This window comes from Corvus cornix, chromosome 3 (assembly GCF_000738735.6).
Source record: "Corvus cornix cornix isolate S_Up_H32 chromosome 3, ASM73873v5, whole genome shotgun sequence".
Taxonomy (NCBI): Eukaryota; Metazoa; Chordata; class Aves; order Passeriformes; family Corvidae; genus Corvus; species Corvus cornix.
The window spans coordinates 85,329,399-85,354,598 of record NC_047056.1 but is presented as its reverse complement, the minus strand read 5'-3'; the positions used below and the strand labels follow the sequence as shown (position 1 = coordinate 85,354,598).

At 39.4% G+C, this 25,200-nt stretch overlaps 2 protein-coding genes across 4 annotated transcripts in view; one reads left to right on the top strand and one right to left on the bottom strand.

Moving 5' to 3' along the window:
• Positions 1–14,186, top strand: part of SMAP1 (small ArfGAP 1) — a 91,982-nt gene extending 77,796 nt beyond the window's left edge. For 2 of the 3 annotated variants that reach the window (XM_039567983.1, XM_039567984.1), the window contains 4 exons: positions 1,146–1,273; positions 9,752–9,920; positions 10,557–10,888; positions 13,199–13,602. In XM_039567983.1, the coding sequence (XP_039423917.1) occupies positions 1,146–1,273; positions 9,752–9,920; positions 10,557–10,888; positions 13,199–13,333 (764 nt within the window). In that variant the 3' untranslated portion in view covers positions 13,334–13,602. Of the gene's footprint in view, positions 1–1,145; positions 1,274–9,751; positions 9,921–10,556; positions 10,889–13,198 lie in introns of all 3 variants that reach the window. The other variant, XM_039567982.1, reaches the window with a different exon arrangement.
• B3GAT2 (beta-1,3-glucuronyltransferase 2) overlaps positions 14,183–25,200 on the bottom strand; it is a 19,077-nt gene continuing 8,059 nt past the window's right edge. Inside the window, exons 2-4 of the mRNA XM_039567985.1 lie at positions 21,400–21,544; positions 14,817–14,965; positions 14,183–14,737 (exon numbers count right to left, since the gene is read on the bottom strand). Coding sequence (XP_039423919.1) covers positions 14,651–14,737; positions 14,817–14,965; positions 21,400–21,544 — 381 coding nt within the window. The 3' untranslated portion in view covers positions 14,183–14,650. The remainder of the gene's footprint in view (positions 14,738–14,816; positions 14,966–21,399; positions 21,545–25,200) is intronic.

Here is a 25,200-nt window from a genome sequence, read left to right as displayed (position 1 = left end):
GTGATGTATAAACAGCTGTGCTAGTCATGGCAGTGTTTCTTTTGCAGAGAAGGTTTTGACTTAATTCAGCTAGTTTGTTCTACCAGAGAAATCTGACTTCTGAGATCAGATAATTTTAGATGTAACTTCTCCTGTTGCCTATAAAAGCATTTTTAAGCTTGTTGTTGGGACTATATACTCATTATAAAGTTCAGCAGAATCTAGAGTCACCTTTGTATTTGTCAAGCTCTATGTAATGGCAGCCCATTTGTGATGTGCTTAGGTATAAATTTATTAGCCAATTTTTACCACTTGTTCTTGAGCAGCTTAAAATCAAAAGAGAAATGGTTGCTCTGTTCCTTAAAAACACTTTTGTGATATTTTTGTCCCTGTATCTTTTGAAGTACTTTCTTGCTATTTCTCTTTAAACCGTAATTCTCCAGTCCTTCTTTTGTCCTGCATGCATCCACTTTCACCTACATCAGTAAATGTGTTCATGTGTTAAAGTGGCTTACAGACACCAAGGCTGTGGAAGTTAATTCTGCTCAGAGCAAGAGCTGTAGGTTCTTACGGATAATTAGCTCAGTGTGCCTGGCAGGTGTGTTCATATGGAGCTATAGAATGAAGTCTGTGCAAAGTACTTTTGAAAAAGGGGGAAGAATGGACTTTTTCCCTAATGCAAAATTTATTTATGTACTCTTGAGTAAATTATCATATCAAGAATAACTTCATGGATTCTAAATTGCAAATTTTAATTCAAGAGCACAGATGAGTGTATTTTGTCTGATACATGGCTACCAAATTTGGACCTTCTCAGTAAGATATCTATTTAATTCCTACTAAAAATGTTGGTGTGCAAAGACTCCTGAAAAATGAGTAGTGTGTACTGCTAAGTTGTGTGCTTGTCCTTAGGGAAGTTTGAAGTATTTTGGTTTGTTGTTGTTTGGTTTTTGTTTGTTTTTTTCCTGAAGGACATTAATGTGCCATCTTCTTTGGGAAAGAGGTCTTTAAAAAATCTGAAAAATATCGCACTCTGAAAAATATCTGAGAAATTGAGTACATCTTTGATCAGGGGAGGGTGGGAGGGAGCACACAGCTTTAATTATTCTCATGATGTTAAGATATTAATAATTTTCACTTTAAAAGTGATTCTGTTGCTTTTTTAGATGGTCCAGCTGAAGCATCTGTTACAAATGGAGGCACTGCTTCTGTCACAGCACTGAATGATGACCTGGATATCTTTGGCCCAATGATCTCTAATCCTTTACCAGCAGCTGCAGTACCTCCTGCTCAGGTAAAATTTAATAAGTGTATTTAGCTATATGTATGTGTAAATATGTGCATGCACATGTGTGTTTTCCTTCAGGGAATTGTTCATCCACATGGAAGGAATGCACACTTCTCAACACATCTTAAGCATCTCATGGCTGGAGATGCTTAAGCTGTAACACCGGTATTTTTCTCACCTCTTCAAGCTTCTGCACTGTTTGGACATAGAAGTGTAGATGGTGTGGTCTTTCCTTCTGGTTATCCAGCTAAATTGGATTCTGTCTTACCCTGGTGATGGTAGTAATGTTTTCTTTTCATTTATATTCTTTTGTCTTGTTCTTTTTTTAATAGGTATTGCTGAATATAACTTTATGTTCTCAGGCTATTGAGCATCAAGTCATCATTTTTAAGACCTCTTATTGCTTTGTGATGCTGATATTTAGGAAAGGCTGCAGCAGATGCTTCTCTCTTAGACCTGCTAAAAACCTGGGGTCTGAGGTTTCATACTCAAAATCAAAAATGGATAGCAAGAAAAATTAATATTGCTACCTGGGCTGATCTGTCTTTTGTCTCATCTTGGAAGTTGTATGTCTTGCTTTCCTCAGGAGAGAGTAGCATAAACCCTGCACCTGGCCTGCTCCTTCTTGATAGCCATGATAGTTTGGAAGCAAACCCATCACCATGCCTGTTGTAGGCTGGTAAGGCAGCTTTGGGACACGCAAAGAAGCTGCTTGAAGCTGCAGCTGTCCTAAAGTAGCTGTCAGACTCAAAGAGCAGGGTGTTTGTGATGGACATGTGCAGGCTTCCTTAACCCAGACTGGCTTCTGAGAGGGAGGTTTTGGAAGAGTGGTGGGCTGACTTCTTCATCTGGGGCGTCTTGTAATGGTCATTTAGAAGCTTTTTTTTGTGTAGGGCTTTCTGTCCAACTCTGCTGAACCAGAAATAATTGTGTGTATTCTTGAATTTATTATTTGGGACATGTGATATGTACTTGCTTCTCGTCATCCATTAGTTTTCATAGTGTGTACAATAGAAGGGATAATGATGAAAGGAAGTTCTGAGTGCCTCACAGCATATAGTCTTACTCAGCAGATTTTTCTCTCCCTTTACTCTCCTTTCCCCTGCTTGCTGCTGAGGGCTGACTTTGTGCAAAGTGCTAGATAGGGTTTCAGAGACTGAAACCATGTTTCATTTTAAACATAATGCTACAGATAGAGCAAACTTCCCACCACGCCTTAAGCTACTCATAAACAGTGCGAGAAATAAGATGTATATTTACACTTAGATGTGGATGTGTTAGCTAAAATTGCAAAGGAAAGTGTTGGTGTAGATTTTCTTGTCTCTTGGGGAAGTCTGGTCAAAGTACCAGGAACAGCAGTATTTGAGTGCTTGTTGTCTGCTATTCTAATCCCTTATGTCAAAATTGATCCCTGTAGAGCTAGATGTGAAAAGCAGTAACCCATTTCTAGCTTCCCTGAGTTTTTTATTTATTCCATTTGGGTGTAGATTGAGTAAATTTAAATCTAGAATAGTGAAGTTTTGACTTTGCCCCAAAATAAACGTGCCAGTGGTAGTATTGCACAGAATGGGTAGCACTGAATTCTGTTTTTTCCCCTTTCTAGCCTTTCTGATGCTGGAAATGATGACTTCTGTATGTAGTTACTGTGTGCCCAGGAGAAAAGAGCAGCCTGAGAAAGAAGAGAAAAGCCTTCTTTTGTTTGTATTCCATGAACATGTGATGTGACCTGCTGGTTAAGGAATGATTTAGCTGTAGAATGCAGGAAATCCAAAAGAAGGCTAAATATTTAAGAGTGAAAAAAAGCAAAGTGAAGGCTGATGCCCTAGATGATGATGACTAGTAATGGGTTAAATAATGGAGTGACTGCTAAAGCATACTGAATTGTATGTGTGTATATAATATTTTAAATGCATTTCTATGATAAAGATTTGGTCACTGGACCTTCTGTGAGAGGAATATTTTGACATGTTGTTAATCTTTATGCTGGTTTCTAGACTAAGTATGGTACTTACTACATTGATTAAAAAGTGGTAGAAAGGATGATGCTATTCTCAACATCTGGTAAGTATCACCTTGTTTATATACTAGAAAGCATGAGTATATTCACTTGCTTCCAGATTTTTAGCGACAGTTTTCTTTCTTCTGAGTGCCATAATCAGGAGGAACAAAGAACTCTCAGCAAGCATTTTTTTATCAAGCACATGATCCTTGTGGTGTATTGCAAGATTAATTCTTGGTTATCTTCCATTTTTAATCAGTAATCCCAAAGAAAATTTAATCAGATAATCTCTACAAATAAGAGACAGGAACATGTGTAGGTAGCAGAAGACAGGTTTCTTATGGTGCTTACATGGGTTGCTTGGTAAAGTGGGGCAAAGAGAGTATCATTCTGTTTTGCTTCAGCATTATCAAGACCTTGTACGCATTCTGTTTCAGAGTGCTGGTGTCTAGTCTGGGAACTGAGGCTGGGCGGGAGCTGAGGATGCCTCTCATTTGCCAGTGCTATGAGCATTTTGTAAGATCTTTCACCTTGCAACATGGATAAAAGTTGTATGTGATTCAGAGAAGAGTTAGGAGAATACAGGAGGCTGGAAAGGGTGCCTTATTATGAGAGGGTTGAAGGACTTGGTCTGTTTAAGTAGGAGGTGTGATTATAATGTGAAATTATTTTGTATGAGGCTGCAATTGGTTAAGTGGGCATGAACTCAGATCAGCAGTTGAATAACCCTAACATTCAGTTCCTGTGCTTGAAATTGGAAAATTTAAAGCAGAAACCCATGGCCAGATCTTGACTTGAATTTGTTTAAATATCTATTAACAGAATGCATTGAAATTTTAAAAAATGAAATAGAAGAAGGAGATCAAGTGTGGAATAGTGTGGCTTGCTTTCTCACTGAGATATTTACCATTATGTACTATTGTAGGTGTGTCTGAGGTGTCACAGTGGGATTTGAGAGCTTTTCTTCTGAAAAAGAAGGGAACTTAATGATGCTCTTCCAACTGATCTGTATGACCCTTGAGTTATCACAGGATTGCTCTTCTTCTCCAGTTTAACCTGAAAGGCAGCATTTAATGCTAAATGCACTCTGTTTTATGGCTCTGTGTAGCACAGAAATGTCTGTTTGAATGTTTTATTATGAGACTGAAACAACACTATGTCTGAAAAACTTAGGATTTATGTCCATTGTCATAGCCAAGACATGTTTTTCAAGTGAAAACAAAAGCATTTGTTTCTCCTTTTTCAAATGTGACTTGAGCATTGATGATCATGTGCACTTGGACTCTGCTTTCAGATATGTGTCTTTATCACAGTTTTCAAAGACGTTTAAAATGTTTCTTCATTAGCTGGAAGCTAATGCAAACCGTTGAATTTGTAAAGGGGACTGATAAAGAACAATATGTGACAAGAGAATTTTTTTTATAGAATTTTGTCCATTAGCAAACTCAGGGGAGTTTAAGAAGACTTACCTTAAGCAGGTCCTACAGTAGAACTAGATAAAAGGCATAGTCTATAAATTATGCATTATTCATGAACAGAGAAAGGAAAGAACATTTCATATATTTGATGATGTTTTTTCGTGTAAAGAGGGCATAGCTAAATTATAGGTATTAGAATAGGTTTTGTTGCTTAACATTGTATAGGAACTGAGCCAAGGTCTAGCATTTTCACTTATACTTAAAACAATTGCCTAAATTGTTTTAGCCAGATTTTAATTTCAAATTTTGTATGGTATGTCTTCCAGCAAAAGTGTGTTCTTCATTCTTCACTGAAATTTGTAGGGAGGAAGAGAAGGAGAGAACTGTGAGGTATTAAGTTTGGAAGTATTAACTAAGTGAAATATTTAATATAAGTCTTTCTCCAAGCAGGATACTAAAATCCAGTTAATTTAAATTTTTTTGGATTTTGTGTGTGTGTGTGTCTGTGTGGGTCTGATTAGAATTGTACTATACTGGGATCTGCGAATCAGTTCAGTGTCTACAGAAGTGTATTTTCATAGAGATGATGTATGTTTTTCATATTTCATATCTGACAAACTTGTGGCATATTTTAGATAAATAGATATTCATAAATACTCATTTTTCCTTGAGGTCAGGTGTGTGTACCTAGCATGGTTGCCATAGATGGGCAGACAAGCTTCAACTTATTAATGAATTTTGGTGATGTTAATGTGTCAAAGTCCTCAGATTTTATGTAAAAATGGTTTGTTTCAGAAGTTTGCTTTATCATGAGTTATATTTAAGCAGGGTCTTACTGGAGAGTTACTTACTGGAGTCCTATTCCAGTATGATCAGTTGAAATGTTTGTAGTTTCTGCTTATGTTTATTTTACCCCTGTCTGTATTTTCAGGTATCTGAAAGCAAAAGTTTCATTCCTTCAAATGGAGTTAGAGCAATTCCAAACACGACTACAGGGTGGGCAGTAAGTGGGTTGAGAACAGCCCTGCAGAGAAAGACTTGAGGATGCTGGTGGATGAAAATCTGAATATGACCTGGCAGTGTGCACTTTCAGCCTGGTAACCCAACAGTATCTTGGGCTGCATCAGAAGTGTGACCAGCAGGTCAAGGGAGATGATTCCCCCCTCTGCTCCACTCTCATGAGACCCCCACCTGCAGTGCTGCATCCAGCTCTGGGGCTCCCAACATAGGAAGGACATGGACCTGGTGGAGCAGGTCCAGAGGGAGGCCACAAAGATGATCAGAGGGATGGAGCACTGATCCTGCGAAGAGGCCAAGACAGCTGGAGTTGTTCAGCTTGGAGAAGGGAGAAGGCTCTGGAGACACCTTAAAGTGACCTTTCAGTATTTGAAGGTGGACTACAGGAAAGATAGGGAGGGACTCTTTTTCAGGGAGTCTAGTGACAGACCAAGGGAAAATGTTCTTTACTGTTAGGGTGGTGAGACTCTGATAACAGGTTGCCCAGAGAAGTTGTGGATGCCCCCATCCTTGGCAGTGTTCAAGACCAGATTGGACACGACTCTGAGCAACCTGATCTGGTGAAAGGTGACCTGCCCATATCAGGGAGTTGGAACTTGATGATTTTTAAGGTCTCTTCCAACCCAAACCATTTATGAATCTATGATTATGCTTTCTTTAATGCTTTAAATGCCTTATGTGGAGCACAGTGGAAGAGCAGGCATCATACTCCAGAATCAGAAGGAGTCTGCTGAACAGAGTCTAGAGGGACAGAAATGTATTTTGAGTTCTAGAGAAGGGAAATCTGAAGAAGGAGTTAGAAATGGTACTGCAGGGAAGATAAATGTTTTCAAGCCTAGACAAGGATAATGGCAAAGGAAACACTGTATTGCTTGTGAGTACTAGACATGCAGCAAAAAATAAAGTTGAATTTTTAATCTTATTGTAAGGTTAATTATGTTCTTGGATATGATCTGAGAAAGTGAGAGAAATCTTAATCTGACTTTTTCAGATATTGCTGATAATTCCTAAAAGCAAGAAAACATGAGATTTCTTAAGTGTTTTTCTTTGTGAACTGAATATGGTTGAGTGCTCATTTCCTCATCAGTTATTACCAGGAAATAACAGTTGATTATTTTTAATGGAACTGGGTAGATGTCTAAAAACAAAATATGCAAAATCAAACCCAGGAAGAGTTGAAATAAACATCGAGTCCATTGACAGTGCAAAGATAAAAAGGGTAAGAATTGTATACAGATTTTAAGACCTTAATAATGTACTTAGTACTTTGCTTACATAAGAATAATTATGTGTTAGGCTGTATTTTCTCTATGCAGGTAGCCCCTCCAGTCAGCAGGGAGAAATTAAAAATGTTATGTGGGGCCATAATTTATCACCATACAAACGGAAAACATTTGTAAGGATGGCTTTTCTACGGGCCATTCCTGCTTTCCTAGATACCAGCCAGAGCCACAAACATGCAGGTAGTAGAAAAAGTGCACATGTGCCTTTTTCTCTCCTGCAGTCCTTCTCTCAACTCCATGTGTCCCACTGCCCACTTCCCTTTTTCATTCCCTCTGTTGCCACCTCTCTTTCAATTTGTAGGAAAACTTCTGTTACACTAATATCATGAAACTGCTTAGCAGTATGATCTTTAAGCACCTGATGTGCATTTAGTTTTGGCATAATTACTGTCTGAGGGAACTGTGTGTAGGAAAATGATTATATGAATGCCAGGTGTGTTTTTACAGAGATCTTGGGCAGCATGACAATGTTAGATACTCAAAAGTCATGTCAGTGTTGGTCATTTTTTAACTTGGATGCCACCTGCTGTTTTCTTGTCATGTATTTTGCATTACCTTCCATTTATTCAGCTGATGAACACTTCAGGGAGCATTTGTCCGGTGCTTTGGTTCCTTTAAGGATCTTCCAAAACCAAACCGAATGAAGAGACATTAAATGAACATTTAATCTTAGGTTGTAAACATAATGTGATCAGTCTTCCATGTTTCCAGCTCTCCCTTCTAGAGAAATGCAAGCCCCTTCCTTGCTGCCATGCAGACAGCAGAGGGGAAGCCCCTCTGTTCACTCACTTGCAGTGCTCCCGTGTCCTCCTTCCTGCAGCCTGCTGAGCACGGCTGTCACACAGGGGCTGTCCTAGGCAGGCGCCACGGGAGATCCATGTCAGCAGGGAACAGTTCAGTAATAGGCCTTCCTGGGTGTATGCACAGGAAAACAAGCACTGCTGTTCAGGATGGGCTTTGACCTGAATGTCTTGTTAAATCTGACTCTGGTATTTTTAAAGACTGGTTATGTCACACTGATAAAGAATTGTCTCAAATAGAGGGGGCTTCCTACTGCCCACTTAAATAAAAATTGATTTGCTTTGCAATCAGAAATTATTGTGAGAAGGAAGAGGAAGAAGCTTTTTTAGTATGTACAGAAAGAAATTGATAATTTAACTGTACACTGGCCAGAGAGGTTTCACAAGTCTTTTTCTGTTTGCTTTCCGTCTGTAGTGCTGTCAGCCCACTCTTGGTTGCCCACTAAGTCCTACTGACTTTGGCCCAAATTGGCTGTGGTATAAATGCAGGTTTTTCAGTTGCCAGAAAGTTCACATTTTTTGGTTTTTTCTCTTCCCTTTCTACAGCATTTTTGGAGATTTTTCACCATCAACTGTGAACCTGCACTCCTTTCTCTTGCTGGTTTCTGGCAAATACAGCTGGTGACAGAATTGTTCTGTGGGGTTTTTTTTCCCTAGTCTCTGGTACTGCCTTATGCTAGAGGTTTTAGCACTTCAGAAGTCACACACTTTTCTGAAGCTGCATATTGAACATTTGTATTGTGGTGTTTGTACAAATCTGGTGTGACCATAGTAGAATTTTTAGGGCTTAGTCAGCAGCGCACCAGCAAAAGCAGCAGATTGGAGATAGTTGCTTTAAGGAAGATTAAAAGGGTGTTCCATGTCTGTGTATTTTGTGGTTTCCTCTTGTCTGTCTGATAAACCTGGGTATGGGATCTCAATAATTAACAGACAGACCTGGGTACATGTTGCATTCATTGACAGTGGTATGGACAGAAGATTTTCCTTCAGTGTGGGAAAGAGTTGAAACTCACACAAGCTGTGGGGTGCAGTAGGTATATGCTAAGCAGTTGGGGATCATTTAGCTGGACTAAAATAAAGCCATAGTTTAAGGATGATTTGCAGTCCTGGCTCTTTTTCAATGTGCATAAGGTTGATTTGCATTAAAAGATCCCACTGGTAACAGGATGAGTTGTGTATCCTAAGGAATGTAACAAGAACCCATGTATTGCCTGGTTCCCTAAGAAAGCCCCCATATGGAACTGTATGGGTGAGAGCAGTAACATAACAGCATTGAGAGACACCTGGATGTAATTTGTTTACAAAACATTCTATTGCAAGAGCAGTACAAAGCCTGACAGCCTGCCTGTATTTTAGTTTTTCAGTTGTAGACTGCAGTAAGTTTTACATAATTATGCTTTCTCAATTAGTGAAACATGCTTAAAGAACTCTAAGCCAATTATAAACAATGTATTTTAGAAATTTTATTACTTGAAGTAGATAACCAAAATTTTACTTTTGTGTTTTCTCCAGATACATTTCAAAGCACTTAGTCTTTTGTTTTAGCTCTTCTCTAATCTATTCTGCCTATGAGAGGATTAATGAGATGTGAATTTTAATCTCCTTATTGATTTCCTAATTATTTTTCATAATCTAACTCCAGCTCTTGATTTATGCTTCTCACTGATGAAAAATGTAGAAGCAACAGGAATGAATAATCTGTATGTGTACGCCCTGAAGCTGGTTGAGGATTTAGTTTTCTTTGTTTTGTAACCTTCATCTGGTCTGATGGTCTTTCCATATTGCATGTACTGCTTTTTTCTGTCTTTAGTCATACCACATATTTTTAAATTCTCATTCACTTAAATCTAGTTTCTGTAAATTAATGAGGTTTTATTTGGTTGAGGAGCAAGGCTGTACAGTAAATATTTAACATAACGTCTTTTGCTGGTTTCTTTCAGTAGTCTGTCTTGTCTTTTATTTCCCAGAGCACTTCCACTAAACCAGCAGCTGCCACCTTGTCTGGAGCAGCCGGGGATCTTGATCTGTTTACTGAGCAAACAACAAAATCCGAAGAGTCAGCGAAGAAGCAACTCTCCAAAGACTCCATTTTATCACTGTATGGCACAGGAACAATGCAGCAGCAAAATGCTCCGGGTAAATAACATTGTGAAGGTTTCTGTGCAGTCCTATTTTAATCTTTACCTAGAAAAGTTATCTCTGAGAAGTATAAAGCTAAGGTAGGATACCTGCTTACTATATTCAAATGAAGATTTTTATTTTCAGCTTTTATAAAACTGAGAAAAATTACCGAAATGTAATATGGAAGCTAAAGAAAAACACGTATGTGATTTTAATTTATTTATAGCTGTTCAAGTTACCAAGTGTACAATTTACTGAAAGATTTGTGAAGTCTGCTTCTGCCATGTAATTCATCACTGAGGGTCTGAGTCTCCACTGTGCAGCCAGCAGGCTGCCAGGATCCCTGCAGAACTGTCAGAGCTTTGGTTTAGCTGTGTTTGTGTGAAAACAAAGACCTCCAATACAGCAATTGAAAGATTCTGGTTCACCACAGGGATGCCAAACTCTTCTTGGCAGTTAATCTCGTGGTGAGTCCCTTTCCTTTGAGAGTTTTAAAGCAATTTTTTGCTTTTACCAGAAGCTAAATTGGCAGCACTAACATACAACTGGACAAAGTTATCCTTAAAATTATTTTGATGCACTTCTGACTTATGGGATGGGGGAGGAAAACCTCAAGACACTTCTGCTGAAATCTTCCCTTCTCTGGTACAGGCATGTTCATGGGGTCGTCTTCTATGCCATTTACCACACAACCATCAACTCACTTTCAAGGCTTTCCAGCCATGGGAGTTCCTGTGCCAGCAGCAACTGGGATGATGGGAAACCTGATGGGACAATCAGTGCCAGTCATGGGACAAAGCACAGGCGTGATGGTACCAGTGGGAATGCCCAATGGATTTACTGGTACTGCACCAACTGGTGTGATGGGACTTCCTCAGACTGTCGTCGGACCTCAAGGTGGAATGGTGGGACAGATGGTCACACCACCACAAAATAAGTATGGATTGCAACAAAACCAACAAGCTCAATGGAACCTCTCTCAGGTAAAGACTGGCCTTTCCCAGACAAGAGTGCTTTAGGAAGGATGATGCTTTTCAGATACAAAGTGTGTGGCTGTAGGAGGAAGGTGCAGGGTAGCCAAGTTACAGGCTACTGGATTATGAACTGCTCAGAGGCATATATTAACAAATCAGTGGATGGTTCAATGAAAGGTAACTACTACAAAAGCAGAGAATAATTTTGCCAAGGTAAACCAAACTCAGTTCTCTGCTTCCATAGCTCTTCTCATGTTGTCAGAGCCAGCCAGGTAAAAAGCTTAGCTTCGCTAGAGGTACAAAGTTCTGAAATGTAAACACAGCCTTATAATTAAAAGCAGAATTTAACTGCTTGAGGATAGCCATTAACAATGAATATGTTCATTTACAGACTTCAGGATAAATTTGGTGGAATGTGAAGTGCTTCGTGCTCTTCACATTTTCCTGTAGATAATTTGCTTAGGTGTATCTGTTATTTATCTATAGCATTTCCATCTTATTTTTTAAACATGTTTAAAAGGTTCTCTAGAAGTGTTAATGTACATGTAGTACTGTATTTGTACATTTTCCAAGGAAACACCTTGAAATCAGGTATTTGAGAGTTTCTTGGGGCAGGGCGAGGCGGAGGGAACAGACCTAAATTATTCCCTTGGAATTCAGCATGGATGATAGCAACTATTTTTTCATACTATTGTTTGAGTTATGATAACAATATAATAATTCCATGCTGCTTACTTAGTAATGCAGGAAGAGAATCTTAGTGACTGACTTAAATTGAGTGATATGAATTTTTACTGTTCTGCTCAGTCTTATGGTGTGAACATTTATGAAGGTAAACAGCATTTCCTACATGGATAAAACAGCCCCTGTTTGAAAATACAGGCTGTCATTCTGCTTTGAAAAGTAATTCTTAAGGGTGAGAATTTCAAAATGTCAGATCAAAAAAATCTGTGGATATACTGGTGGCAGTCTTTTCCTAGGTAGCTAGCTTTAAAAAGACCCGTATCAGATTTGAAATTGAAATCTTTCCTCTTATCAAATACATGTTAAAAGTTGGCTTCTAGAACAAGCTCTTCACGTGTTCCTGTACCCCTTGCACATCAGATGTTGGCAGTATGATGACATTCCACAGTCTGTAGGAGATCTCTGATCTAAACTCTGACTCCAGTTGAAAGGGGGAGAGCTTGCTTTACTTAGCAAACTAACATGTTTTGTATAGTCTGCTGTGTAAGAATTCTACTCCAGAAGAGATGAACCACTGGGTAAAGCACGTTTTCATCAGTTTAGTTTAGATTTTCATGTTTAGTGGTGAGTTGTTTTTTGCAGATATGCAGTTCTGTGTGAAAGCACACAGAACTTAATTTTACCCTGAAATACTAATTTGCAATTTGCTTTAACTTTTCACCAGTGTTTCAGTTTCATTTTGCAACTTGGTATTGTTCGCTCATGTTTAAATTAACTCTGACTTTTACCTAGTGCTGCCTTTAAGTTGAATCTAATGTTACTTATATAACATCCCTCTTCATTGGCTCTGATTATTAATTGCTCCAAATGCTCTTTTGGTCTCAAACCCATTTGGACATTGAGCACTGAAAATTACAGTGACTAGGTATTCATAAAGAGTACGAATAGTTTTGCACCATCCCTGAAGTGAATGTGCTGAATTTTTAATTCTTTCCCATCTTTAACTAGATATTAAATTCATGTAAGTTTAATTTCAGTGGATTGTTCTACTCATTTTTTAAGGAATTCCAGTATCTTGAGTAGATTCTTTAGCAAAGATGGTTAGATTTAGATAATACTCAAGTTTATAACTCCATCTCATTCTTTGTTGATTGTCACCTAAATGGACAATTTCTATAAAAACTGGTGTAGTCCAGATTATGGTCTCCAAAGAAATGCTGCTGGAAAAAAATTTGGAGCTGCAAGTGCAGACAAGACTATATTACTGGCTTTGGTGTTTCTTTATCACAGTTGCCACAATTTTGTTTGTTAGCTTTGAAACTGTGAAAGCAAACTTTTACCAACCAGCCACATTGGCCACCTCCTTCACATGCCATCAGTTCTCATGTGACACATACACCAAGTGCTGCAGACCATCAGCTGATGTATGTTGGTGATTGATGGGCTCCAGAAAAGCTGGTAGTGTGAGAAAAAGCTTAGAAACTTAGATGGAGTCAATATTTTTATTTAATGAGAAATATTTTTAGGGAAACGTAACTGGGTGGCTGGTTGGAGGCAGGACTGCTTTTGGCTAGCAGCGTGCTGTGTTTCAGTGCCAGTGCTAACCAGGCTGGTGTGTGTGTGTGTGCTTTGCAGATGAATCAGCAAATGGCTGGAATGAACCTCAGCAGTTCCAGCAACGTGATGGGCTTTGGCCAGCCCCCCAACACAGCCGCAGGATGGACTGGAAGCTCCTCTGGCCAGACTCTCAGCACACAACTGTGGAAATGAAAGTTGCAATAGAAATCTTTCCCAGAACAGCCACCTAACATTCCTTGTTCAAATACATTTACTTTCACTGTTCCTTCCATGTACATATATATTCTTTTTCTTTTTCCCCAGCTGTTCAGATTAAGAATATAACTGACTGACCATGTTGTGGTCTATATTGATTTAAATTTGATGTAGTGAAAAGCAGATCAAGAATATATTTATACATCATTGGAAGCATTTTCACACAATGCATATGATTTCATAAACCATATTAAGAAGCTGCTTAACCACGTACTGATTTTTTTTTTTCCCTCAAAATTCTAGATCAAATGTTTGCATATAAGGGATGTAGCTATCATGTTAGTAATACTCAAAAATATGAACCCCAACCCCCAAAATTACCCAGTAATCCTGTAGAAGGTACTGTATGAACAAATGTTTAATCATATATAAATAGAATGTAAATGTATTACTGAGCAATGTTTTCTAGTGTATCAAACAAATTTTGTTTCATCATACATTTCACTGTGATGTTATTATGGTGTGCATAACAGGGAATGTGGTTATTGAAAGAAAGATAAACCTGGATGTTACTGTAGTTCTACAAATCAATAGTTTATTCTTTTAAAGATGAGCATTTGATGCATTTGAGTTTCCTGTGGTAAAGTCTCCGACCTGGCTCAGGGGGCAGGCGCACAGTGTTAAAGCTGATAACTGACAGCACAATATGCATTCAAGGTAACTCAGTGTGAACAGATCTATTTTGTCTTGCAGAGAGATCCAGGTTTATGACAGTGATTGTGTTTACATTTTATGGTGCCTCGTAATGATAAAATGTTATTTCCCTATATTAAAAGGATAAATCCGTAAATGATTGTGGGTTTTTATTTCATTATTTTACGACCTATTTGACCGCTACTTTTAATGAAGTAAAACATGTTCAGTTTGGAAGATCCATTTATACAGATATTTAGACCAACAGTTCGTGAGTTAAAATCAGTTTATAATTACACCATTAAGCTGGATAAATACAAAAAGTATATACATAAATAATGATTTTGAAAATACTCCATCGCAGCCATGTTTCTCTATGTGGAAACAGTGTTAAAACAAAGGTAAGTGTCAGTTTATTAAGCTGAGAGTTCAGAAGTGCATGCAGACAAGTTAGAACAAAGCACACCCACTTGATTTTCTTATTAGAGTCTCTGAAAGCTTCCTTTTGTTTCCACAGAAGTCTGTCAGGTCTCAGGCAGAAGCAGATGATTTTAGCTGTCTGAACTGGAACACATGCTGGCGCCTCTTGTTCTACTCTTGCCATGGGACTGTTTCCCCATGTCATACCTCAATATTGACTGTGTCCAGGTGGTACTTTGGCTCGTTAGCTAGATTCACTTTCTCTGTTCGGGTGTGCCATACAAGAACCTAGAAGATAACATTTGTGTCAGGAAAGGCATCTACAGAGATGACACAAATGCTTTTCAGAAAGTGTGGCAATCGCTACCTTTGTGCAGTTGTTTGCTTTTGGCTCCAGTTCCTCCACTGTTGTTATCTGTTTCAGAAAATCAGATTCTTGCATTCCTGGTTGAGAACCACGACGCTTGAATACGGCTTTGGGATGTGACAGGATCACTTGAAGACTCACAGCAAATCCTTGGAGAAAGTGAGACAGGGAAAAAGATTGAGAAAAACCTTTAGGCCTTACATTTTTGTGTAGTTGTACTATACCTAGAAATCTCCCATGTTCTTTTTAAAAATGTGGAAATTTTGTTATGCGGATAGACAGTATTTGGTAGGTTTGTACATTCTACATTGTATTGTCTTGTTTTGCCATGAAGATACAATCAGATTTTTTTAATTGCACCATATTTTCAACATGTTTAATCTATTTCCTGTCATGTAGGTAATATATGCTTTCTTGCCTGAAAAGTCAGGTATTGCTAAGATCTTGGACTATTCTTGCTTTCTGCTTTTAATTAAGAAATAAAACTGAATTATAAGCAAAATGTATAGAATTTATACTGTACAAACCATTCTACACTTCAAGGTGAGAGTTGGAAAAAAAGGTTAAAATATGTTAAAACTGTGATATTTAGATAATTTTAGCCTGTAGAGTTTTAACGTCCTCATTGTGGAAAAATAAGTCACACTAATGCTCTGCCTTGGGAATGACTTCTGGCACTGGTGGTCTGCCAGGCAGTCTTAGCTGGTCTGAGCTTGCCACAGCACAGCTCAAAGGACTTGTTCAGTGCAAAGACACCTCTCTGCAATTCTTTTCTCTACCAACATGCATCAGGTTCCTCGAAGGGAGACTGCAAACTGAGAAATCACTGGTTTGAACAAACTCACCCTCTCTGAAGAAGCTCCCATGAATCTCCAATTTGCCATTATTTATAGAACTCTCCCATTTTCCTTCAGCAATGCTCAGTCATATGTATGCTTTTTTAACTATGACTCAAAAACTCCACTGATAGACTTGTAAAAAAAAATTACATTTGTAACTAACATTGTCTGATTGCCAAGCCCACCAAAGAAATCCTTTCTTAATCAGTTCAGAGTAGTTCTAGCTGCCCTTTTATGACACAAGTTGCAACAGTTTTGACATCAGTTCTGGAAAACTCCAAAACCAGTTAATTCTAAAGCCAGTATTAAAATTTTATCAGTTTTAAACTAAGCATAACTTTCTCTAACAATGTAATTCTGACCCCTTTTTTTAGTAGAAATGTCTTGCTACTATATTTTCCTTGAAAGTATCTGACTTTTACAGGAGCCTTTTGAAGAGGAAAATATAAGGAAGTAATTACTACATCACATGTAAAGAAAGGCACACTGAAACCACTTTGCTTGTAGGAAAGCAAAGGAAGACACCAGAAAGTTTGTTTTGTTTTCAGTAAGGATTTGGACCCTGATGAAGACTATGGGTTGGATGTAAACTGAGGTCCCAATTCACTGATGGACACAGAAAACATTTATACATTATATCTTTTATGTAGCTTTATACATCCTATCCTGCCTGAGGTGGAGAGTAGGTGTCTGGATAGACAGGGCTTACCCACCCTGCAGAGCACTCTTGCTTCTTACTGCTTGTAGCCGGGCCACGATGGAGCACAAGGTGGGCTCTATCTTAGTGATCTTGGTAGTCAAGTGTCGTCATTTGGGCAGATCTGAGGGTGAGAATTTAAACTCCCTCAGCTAGAGACAGTATGTACACCCAGTTGCTGCACCTTGGAAGGGGACCAGAGACTTAGTACTGATGAACAAAATGGTCTGCTTCAGTTTAGTGGTTTTGGTTAGGTTTTATTGGGGGTTTTTCCTCAGAGAAAACAAACTGTAAATTTTGGATGCAACTGGGCTTTTATAATTTTGGGCATGAAAAAAAATTCTTTTGCATGGGAAGGCATTTTTGGAACCCTGATCAGCTGTGTGAGCTGCTCTTTCTTTTTAAATATATTTAAGGTTCAAGCTGCACATGCATAAAGAAGAAAATCAAGTAAACATCAAAATTAGTGTCCTAGATTTGAGTGCACAGAAAGAATCCCATTCTAAGCAGAAGAGACACAAATTTTCTGCTGCTTATCTTTGCAGTGTCAGTGTGGCTCCCTGGACCCATAGCCTATACTTAGCCATACATTAATTCCTCATAAATTCTCTTGTTGCAAGACTTGCTCTCCTGTTGAGAAAATTGCATTGGGTTCTGAGGATGGGTTTTTCTTACACACAGATGTTCAAGTGGGCCGTGGCCCCTGCACGTGACACGTGCCCTTGCTACCATGCTATTGCAAATTGTCATTTGAGGGTGCTGTCAAAACTCAGGCATCAAGTAGACGTTAAACTGAGTGTTGCAGGTGATAAGGACATGGATTACTGTGCACGGACTGGCCTGAGATTTGTTTCCTTGGTCAGGGTCCATGCAGTCTTTGTTTGTTAAAAGAATCCAATAAAGCAGCAACTTAAAGAGATAAAAGAATTCAAGGAGACTTATCTCCCGGCTCTCTAGTTCTTCAGTTCTGCTTTATAACTGCTTTAATTTCACATGTATGACATTTTGTTAGATGGACTTGAAAGAAAACCACTTTCTAATGACAACTTTCAGTTGACATTATCAGGTGTGTCATTTCAGTGTCAGAAAGAGGAGACGGCTCAGGTTTTGACCAGACTGGCACTAATTATTTCTCTCACTAGATAATGATCCTGTGCCAATTGATGGAAAGACACTGTTGTTTTGAATTCTATCACTAAACAGGGATCAATCTGGGATTACTGTCTCCAGTGTAGCATAACTGAACAGTGCTTATATGCATACAGTTACTTAATCATTATTCTTACAAGGTCATATTGGGCTTAACTTCATGTGAAATGCCACAAGACTATTTCATAGCTGGAGTGTGAACAGGTGTTTCGGGGGTTTTTTGCTGTTTAATGCAATGTTGTAAATTAAATCTAATTGGCTGAAGAGCCACCTAGATAGGAATTAATTTGTTGGAGGACAAGATACCTGGGAGACATAGCAGATATTACATCTGTTCTTCTTTCAACATAAGCTGTTTCTGTTAATTCACACCTTGTGTTAGATCAATGGCTTCTGTTAAAAGGCAGAAGTTCCGGTTAAACTTGAGCCAGAGTTTGAAGATTTTGTTGCTGTGGTAAATGCCACATGTTTGTGGATGTTCTAGATAGGATAGTAGCTGAAGGCAAGCTGGAAACTTGAGTGTTTATCATTTCTGGAGTGTATAAATGCTAATGTTCAGTACTGATGTTGAAACAGATGTGCTGGTTTTCACAAAGATCAAGGTCCCACCTTTGGCTTGGGCTCTGCAGCTTTCAAGTTCTCTCTGTGGTGCACTTTCTGGGTTGCAATAAGCCTAACCAGGAGTTCAGAACAAAGGCATCTGCTGACATATGATTCAGCATAAAAGAGGCACTTGATAATAAACTCAATGTTTAAAATAGTATTTACCCTTGGATGGGAGGGGCAGTTGGTGTTTCGTTTTGGTTTAGGAGGGGTTTTGAACGTGCTGGCTGCTATAGCCACTCAAAAATTTTTTGTTTGTGACTTCCAGAAGTGGCTCTTTTAGATTCAGTCAAAATATGCTATGTTTTGCAGTGCCATGAATAGACTGGCTTTTTTGCTCAGGGAGCCCTAAGAAAGATGAGATGTACTGAAGATCTCATGATTATGGCAAAATTTTGAAAAATGGTAATAAAAAAATGTGGTTGCTCAGGCTGTAGCAGAGGTGCTTAGGGCACAGTTGATGAGCTCTGGATCCCAAGTCTAAAATCTGCTGGCCCAGTGATTTACAGTCACATACTAATCTCTATGACTGAAGTAGCTCCTGGAATGCTAATGGAAAGCAAGCATCTGCCTTCTTGAACAACCTTCACATTAGGAGAATCGCAATCTAACTTCTTTTCTTGAGTGATCCAAAATTCTGGCACTGGGAGCAACCCAGGAGTAAAACAACAACACCTAATATAGAAGAGTTGAAATCAGATCCCTACTAAGTAACACAGTACTTACCTCAGAATCAGTGTCACCCTTTTCCATTCCACTTTCTCTCCCACTTCTCTTCCCCGAGAGTAAGCAAGTCTCTGTCAAACTCTAAAACCCACCTCCAGTTAAAACTGAAGCAGAACTTAGGAAATGCCTGAACTAATTCATATGGTGTGTTGGTTGCCAGGCAAGAAGCAACACAGGAAACCACTACTTTGCTTTCTGAGTCCAGTTTAGCATTGGAGAATAGCAGTGTCAGCCACTAATTTCCCAGAATAAATCACCAATGTTTAATGAACTGACCTAATGTGATTGCCATGTGCAAGTGTGTTTCAAAGAATCTGGGGAGGTTGGCCAGCTAGGGTGTTGGAGCTGAGCCTGGTGAAATCAGCAGGACCTGTCTCCACTTGCAGTAATTTGAATTTGGCCTTGTATTTTGCAGTGTAGAATAAGAAGTTTATGTGCTTAGAGTCAAAGTTGTGCTTCCTCTGACAGCCACAAGTTAAACCAGTGATCCCAAACCTTTTAAGACGTCAGTTCGTACCCAGCCTCATGATCAAATTCTTGTGAAAATCACCATGAAAGATCATTCAATAAACCAAAGGGAGCCTCCTTACCAGGGTGCTGGGACATGAGCATTAACTGTAGACAGCTGATATGTCTCCATATCAGTATTACCACATGCACCTATACTTTTTCATGGCAATATTTGTAAGAGATCCTTGGTTTTCCTTATGTGCAGCATCCAGTATAACCTAAGTCACTTGTATATTTGGTACAGCAGATGGAAAAATGCCAGCGATGGGCTACAGCATGGACAGGTTTGGTAGCAAGTCATCTGAGTCCCTGGAGGCGTGTTGGGAAGCTGAGAGAGAAGGGCAAGGGTAGGAATCTGCGTGTCAACACACATCCTGTAGCCTGCACCTGCTCAGACACCTAAGGAGTTCTGGATTTGCAGTTGTGTTCTGTTTGTGCCCTTCCACTGTATTCCTGAGGGGAATGAAGATGCAAATTTCACATCATTTTTTTCACAGTCTACATGGCATCCATTTCTCTCCTTGCTGAAATTAAAAATTAAATTTAATTTTTTCAGTGTTTTTTAAAGACTAATAAAAGTTCTCTCACAAAGTAGTAACTCCTTGTGGATCTGCAATAACTTCCTGTACTCTAAATGTTTTGGGGGTTTTTTGTCTCTGTGACCCTCCCTTACATGACTTTGGTCAAAGCACAAACAGGTAATGCTCCTAATGGAGCTGCTTTTCCCTCATGCCAGTGATTCAGCCAGCATCTGCAAGGTAAACAACTTAAGAACTTTCCATGTATCTCTTCATGTCTGAGTTAGTGTCCCTTGGCTGATGTTGTGTAATGGCTTTCTGCCTGCTGCTAATGAATTATGAGCCACGCTCTCACCTTTATAATGCCATCAGTAATCCCTTCTAGAGCACAGTATCAATATGTATCTGTAAATCCACAGGCAGGGGCTGTTAAGCTGCACAGCTGCAGTCCTCAGCACGCTGCATGGTGTTGGACATTGAATACCTACTTCACCCCTGAGCGCCTTTATCTGAGCACCCAAACACTTATTTTTATGCCAGGTGATACTATTGACTTGAAATGCCTCTACAGTACAGAAAAATTCACCTGTTAACTTTTCTGTCTTTGAGGTGTTAACAACTATTAGTCCTCCTTTATTTACTCTTTTTAACCAATTGGACTGTAAATACTGTACATATTTTTATCAAACGTTTCAATTAATGTAACAGTATTCTGTTAAGATGAGAAAGAACTGTACACTGTCCTTTTCCCTCTCCCAAAACATAAGGGTATCAGAACATAAAAAAGGTGGCTATTTCTATCCCATTCTTGCCCTTGTATTCCTACTTTTCCCCTTCCCTCTTGACTACAGAAGATGTCTAACTGCAAATACCGTATCATTTTCTGGGAGACCATTTGCTGTCAGAAATTGGACCTGTGCACAGTGGTGATTCATGTGGCAGTTGTGAATATATACAAAAGATTGTTTAAGCATGGACTGTCAGCAAGACAGAGCTGTGTGGTGTGCAAACTTCACTGCAGACGATTGATTAGATCCATTCTGAAGCTTTTCTGCCTTCATCTACCAGGCAACAGCTGTCAGTGATTTTTCCCCTAAGCCCAGTGTTTCAAACTGTATCCATCTACAGTTATCACTGTCATTCCAAATAACCAATGCAAAATGAATCATTTCATGATAAAGTAGCATTTTACAACATGAAGTCTAAGAAGGTCTGCATTTATACTGCCTGGTCGAGATTGATGACAAAATGCCAGGCAGGGACTCCTTGCAAGAAATTGCTTGGATGTATTAATTTACAATTAACTTGTTTCAGGCAAACAATTCATACAACATAAAAGCCAAGTTGCCACATAAAAACAAAAACAAATTAAAGTAAGTGCAGATACCACCAAGCAGCAAATTAATTAGACAAGATGTACAAGCCTAAACTTTCAGGATAGTTACTGTCAAAGGGCTGCGCACTCTGCCGGCACTTCAGAAGTGTAAGAAGCTGCTTAAATGGACAAATGGAAACATTCATGTATTGTAAATGACCCTCACCTGCCATGTCGATAGCAAAGGGCCTGTCAGCTCTCCAGCCCGTGTACCAGCCGACGACTTTGCCGTTCTCCACGACCGGGCGCTCGTAGCGCCGGCCTCCCACCAGCCCCACGGGCCACACGGACACCTTGCGCGTCGTCCGCATCTGCAAGAGGCAGGCACAGCGTCACTGGCGGCGCGCACGTGCTCCCTGCAGGCTTCCTGGGAGCGCTGGTAGAAGCCCACGTTCATCATCACTAGGAATTCAAAAGCAATTCTAGCTTACAGATTGCAGCCCAACAGCAGTGAGTATTTGAAAGCTGCATGTGCCCACTCATTTTCTGTGAAATCTCCAGCTCCTTAGTCCATAGGCATCTCAATTCTACTTTAAATATCCCATTCATAATATCTTCTATGCCAAAATTTTTTTAAAGCTGTGAAAACAGGTTTTCTCTTGTTTGTTTGGATTTTTGAAGGCGTAATATATCTTTTTTATCTGCAAGACTACAGGAGTCTGGCAGTGGGCTTATTTCTATAGATTGCTGAGATACTGTAGAAACCCAGTGAGAGAAAATATTATAATAATGATTAATACACACTTCACTAGGACAAGTAAAATTAGTTTGGGACTTGTTAAAAATGCATTGAATAGAGGATATCATGATACACAACTCTTTCCTACCTGCAGCAGACCTGAGATGCAGCTCTGATCTATTAAGGATTCATGAAAAAAGATTGCTAGGGCTAAGTTTTAACTTCTATATTTTCCCTTTAAAAGCTCTGCTAAATTTCTGAGAAGGACAAAAAGCAGGCCAGGTAGGATGCTTACTATCACCAGCTGCAGTTTTTCCCAGTGGTGTAAATTAACTAAATGTAAAACTGGAAGTGTCATCCTTATCTAACGTAGAGGAAGCTATAGGTATGAAGAAATGACTGTAGCAAGAAGTGTGCATGACTGGGAGTCACTTCAAGAAAGGCACTGAGGTGCTGGAACATGTCCAAAGAAGGGCAACGAAGCTGGGGTAGGGTCTGGAAAGTGAATCCTGTAAGCTGAGCAGCTGAGGGAGTTTGGGGTGTTTAGCCTGGAGGAAAGGAGGCTTTGGGGGGGGATCTTTCCACTCTACAACTGCCTGATAGGAGGTTGGAGCCAGGTGGGGGTTGGCTTCTTCTCCCAGGTAACATTAGGAAACAGCCTCAGGCTGTGCCAGAAAAGGTTCAGGTTGGCATCAGGAAAAAATTCTTCACTGAAAGGGAAGGCATTGGAATGGGTTGCCCAGAGAAGTGATGGAGTAACCATCCCTGGAAGTGTTCAGTAAACTGGATGTGGCGCTTAGTGCTATGGTTTAATTGATGTGGTGTTCAGGCAAAGGCTGGACTGGATCTTGGAGGTCTTTTCTAGCCCTAAAGATTATGAGTCTGATTCAGTGACTGCAGATAACTGGTTCAGTGGTCCATTTTCTTCAGTAAACAGGATGACACAAACCTTGACACACTGCTCCCCGTGGGAAAATCAGATGGTCTGGTGTGAGAACTTGAGCAGGCAAGTGCACAGACACAACAACTTGCACAGTTTAACCACATTGGTTCAAAAGCCACTGTTCTAACTATTGTGCTTTAAATATGGTTCTATTTAAACAAGTACTAAACTATTTCAATGTAACGTGGGCTTAATTTGATCTATTCTAAAAACAGTCTAGTCTTTTGTTGTAATTGAAACTTATTCCTTAGGGAAAAGTTATCCCTTTTTCCTTCCAAGCACTCCTCTCAGCAAAAATAAACACAGTTTTACATATTTGTAACTGCAGTCCCCTATCGATGGATGCCGAAGTAAAAGACAACCTTGGTTAAATATTAAACACTTCCCTCTCTCTCTGCCAAGGTGAAAGATTTATCATGCATATCATCAAGACTTGCAGGAGCTGCACCAAAAAAAACAAAGACATCACATCAGCGTGGTTCACATTTCTAAGCTAGAAACATTAGCAGATTCTTAGAGCTTTCACATAAGGAAGGTATAAAATACATATTTAAAAATCCACAAAAATGTAGGCACACACAGAAGAGAGACATGCACCTTCTTTCCCTCCAATTATTTGTGTATCTTCAAATTTATCAAAAATTCCTCTCTTCCACCTTAATAACTGTTGTAGCAAGCAGAACATCTCAGTAGCAGCAGCCTGTAGTGCTTAAGAGCAGGGTATGTATTCAGTTGGCAATATAGGGAATTCTTGTGATAAGGATTCTGTCCAAGCCATTGCCTGGTTAATTGCCAGTGAAAGACTGCCATGAATCCTTCTAAGGTTATTGATAAACATATTTACCTGCAACTGTTCTCCCTGCTTAACTTTCCAATCTCTGCCACTCCTCCATAGGAAATGCAGAGTTAGCAATTCGCTATTTGGATATGGACAACGGCCAAATCTCCTCATGAAGACCTTTTAGCTCTGGTTTTAATGACACATCTCTTTTGCTTATTTTGCTAACAGCATATTTATATTAACATCCAAACATACCAGACATGGACACAGGGAATCATCCTGCTGGGCATGTCTACACAGGTAAGTTCCCAGTAAGTTTTCAAGAGCATCATTAAGCCACATAAACCCAACTGTGCTACACCAGTAAATACCACAGGATAAACAGACATGGTGCCATTAATACCTCCTGGAGGGTGTGGATACCTGAACAAATTATCAGTGTTCAGAATTGCAGCACTTAGGCCACCCTGTGCCAACTGCCTGTACCTAAACTCAAAATGCCACAAGACAAGGGCAGGCACACTCTGACTGCAAAAAGTGGCCAGAGCACAGTGCACCCATGCCCTGCCTGTGTGCACAGTAAAAGTTTGGGCAGCAGTGTCACAAAATGAGCCAGGTTACACAAGGCTTCTGAACTGGGTCGATAGGGGTCTCAGCACCTATGCTGGCAGAACCAGACGGATTTACATTAATACTCTGTGATACACAGTGTGTTGGAAAATCTTGTCAATGAAAAGTATCTCACTGACCTCATAAAACCAGCATGAAATGACCCAAAAAGTTTTAAATTCATAATCTTGGGTCAATCTCAGTGTCTGTGAGGTACATCAGTAAAGCCACCACACATCAGAAGCAAGTAACCCTTTACAGAGCTCTTACTTTTGTTCTTGGGTTACTTTATTCTCACAGGTTACATTTTTGAAGAACAAAATAAGAATACAGCAATTCCTTTAAGTAAAAGCTGAAAGAGCACATCTAGACCAGTATTTATGCTAATTCTGAAATACCTCACAGCCTCAGGATATGCTAGGCAGATGAAAGTAGGAGTATTTCTTTTAATCTTCTGAGAATAGCATTACTGCAGTTAACATACTGATATGTGAAGGCTGTATTTATGTATGATGGGGAAAAAGCTATTATTTGGATTAAAAGGCCAGCTTGCACCTGGAATTTTATGCTGCTAATCATTGGGACACAAAAAAGTGATTCAAAAATGTGTTAATTCTGAATAGCTATAGTGCCGTGGAGTTAAACAACTGCCAAAAATCCTAGGACTTACAAACAGCTTCCTAAATGACTCTTCTATCTGTCATTGTAATGACAGAGGTAGCACACGCTGTGCCAACACTCAGCATTTTAAGTCCTGGTAGCTTACATGGATGGGATTCAACTTACTTACACTTCACTCTCTGCAAGTTAAGCATCTGGTCTGTCCTAGTTAGAATTCTGTAGTTAATGAGCAGAGATAGGACCCCACTAGCAGGACTCATCCTGCCTGGCTTGGACTGCTCTCTTGAGGTAGAAATGCTTTTGTCCTCTATTTATGAAATGGGGTCTTGGCATA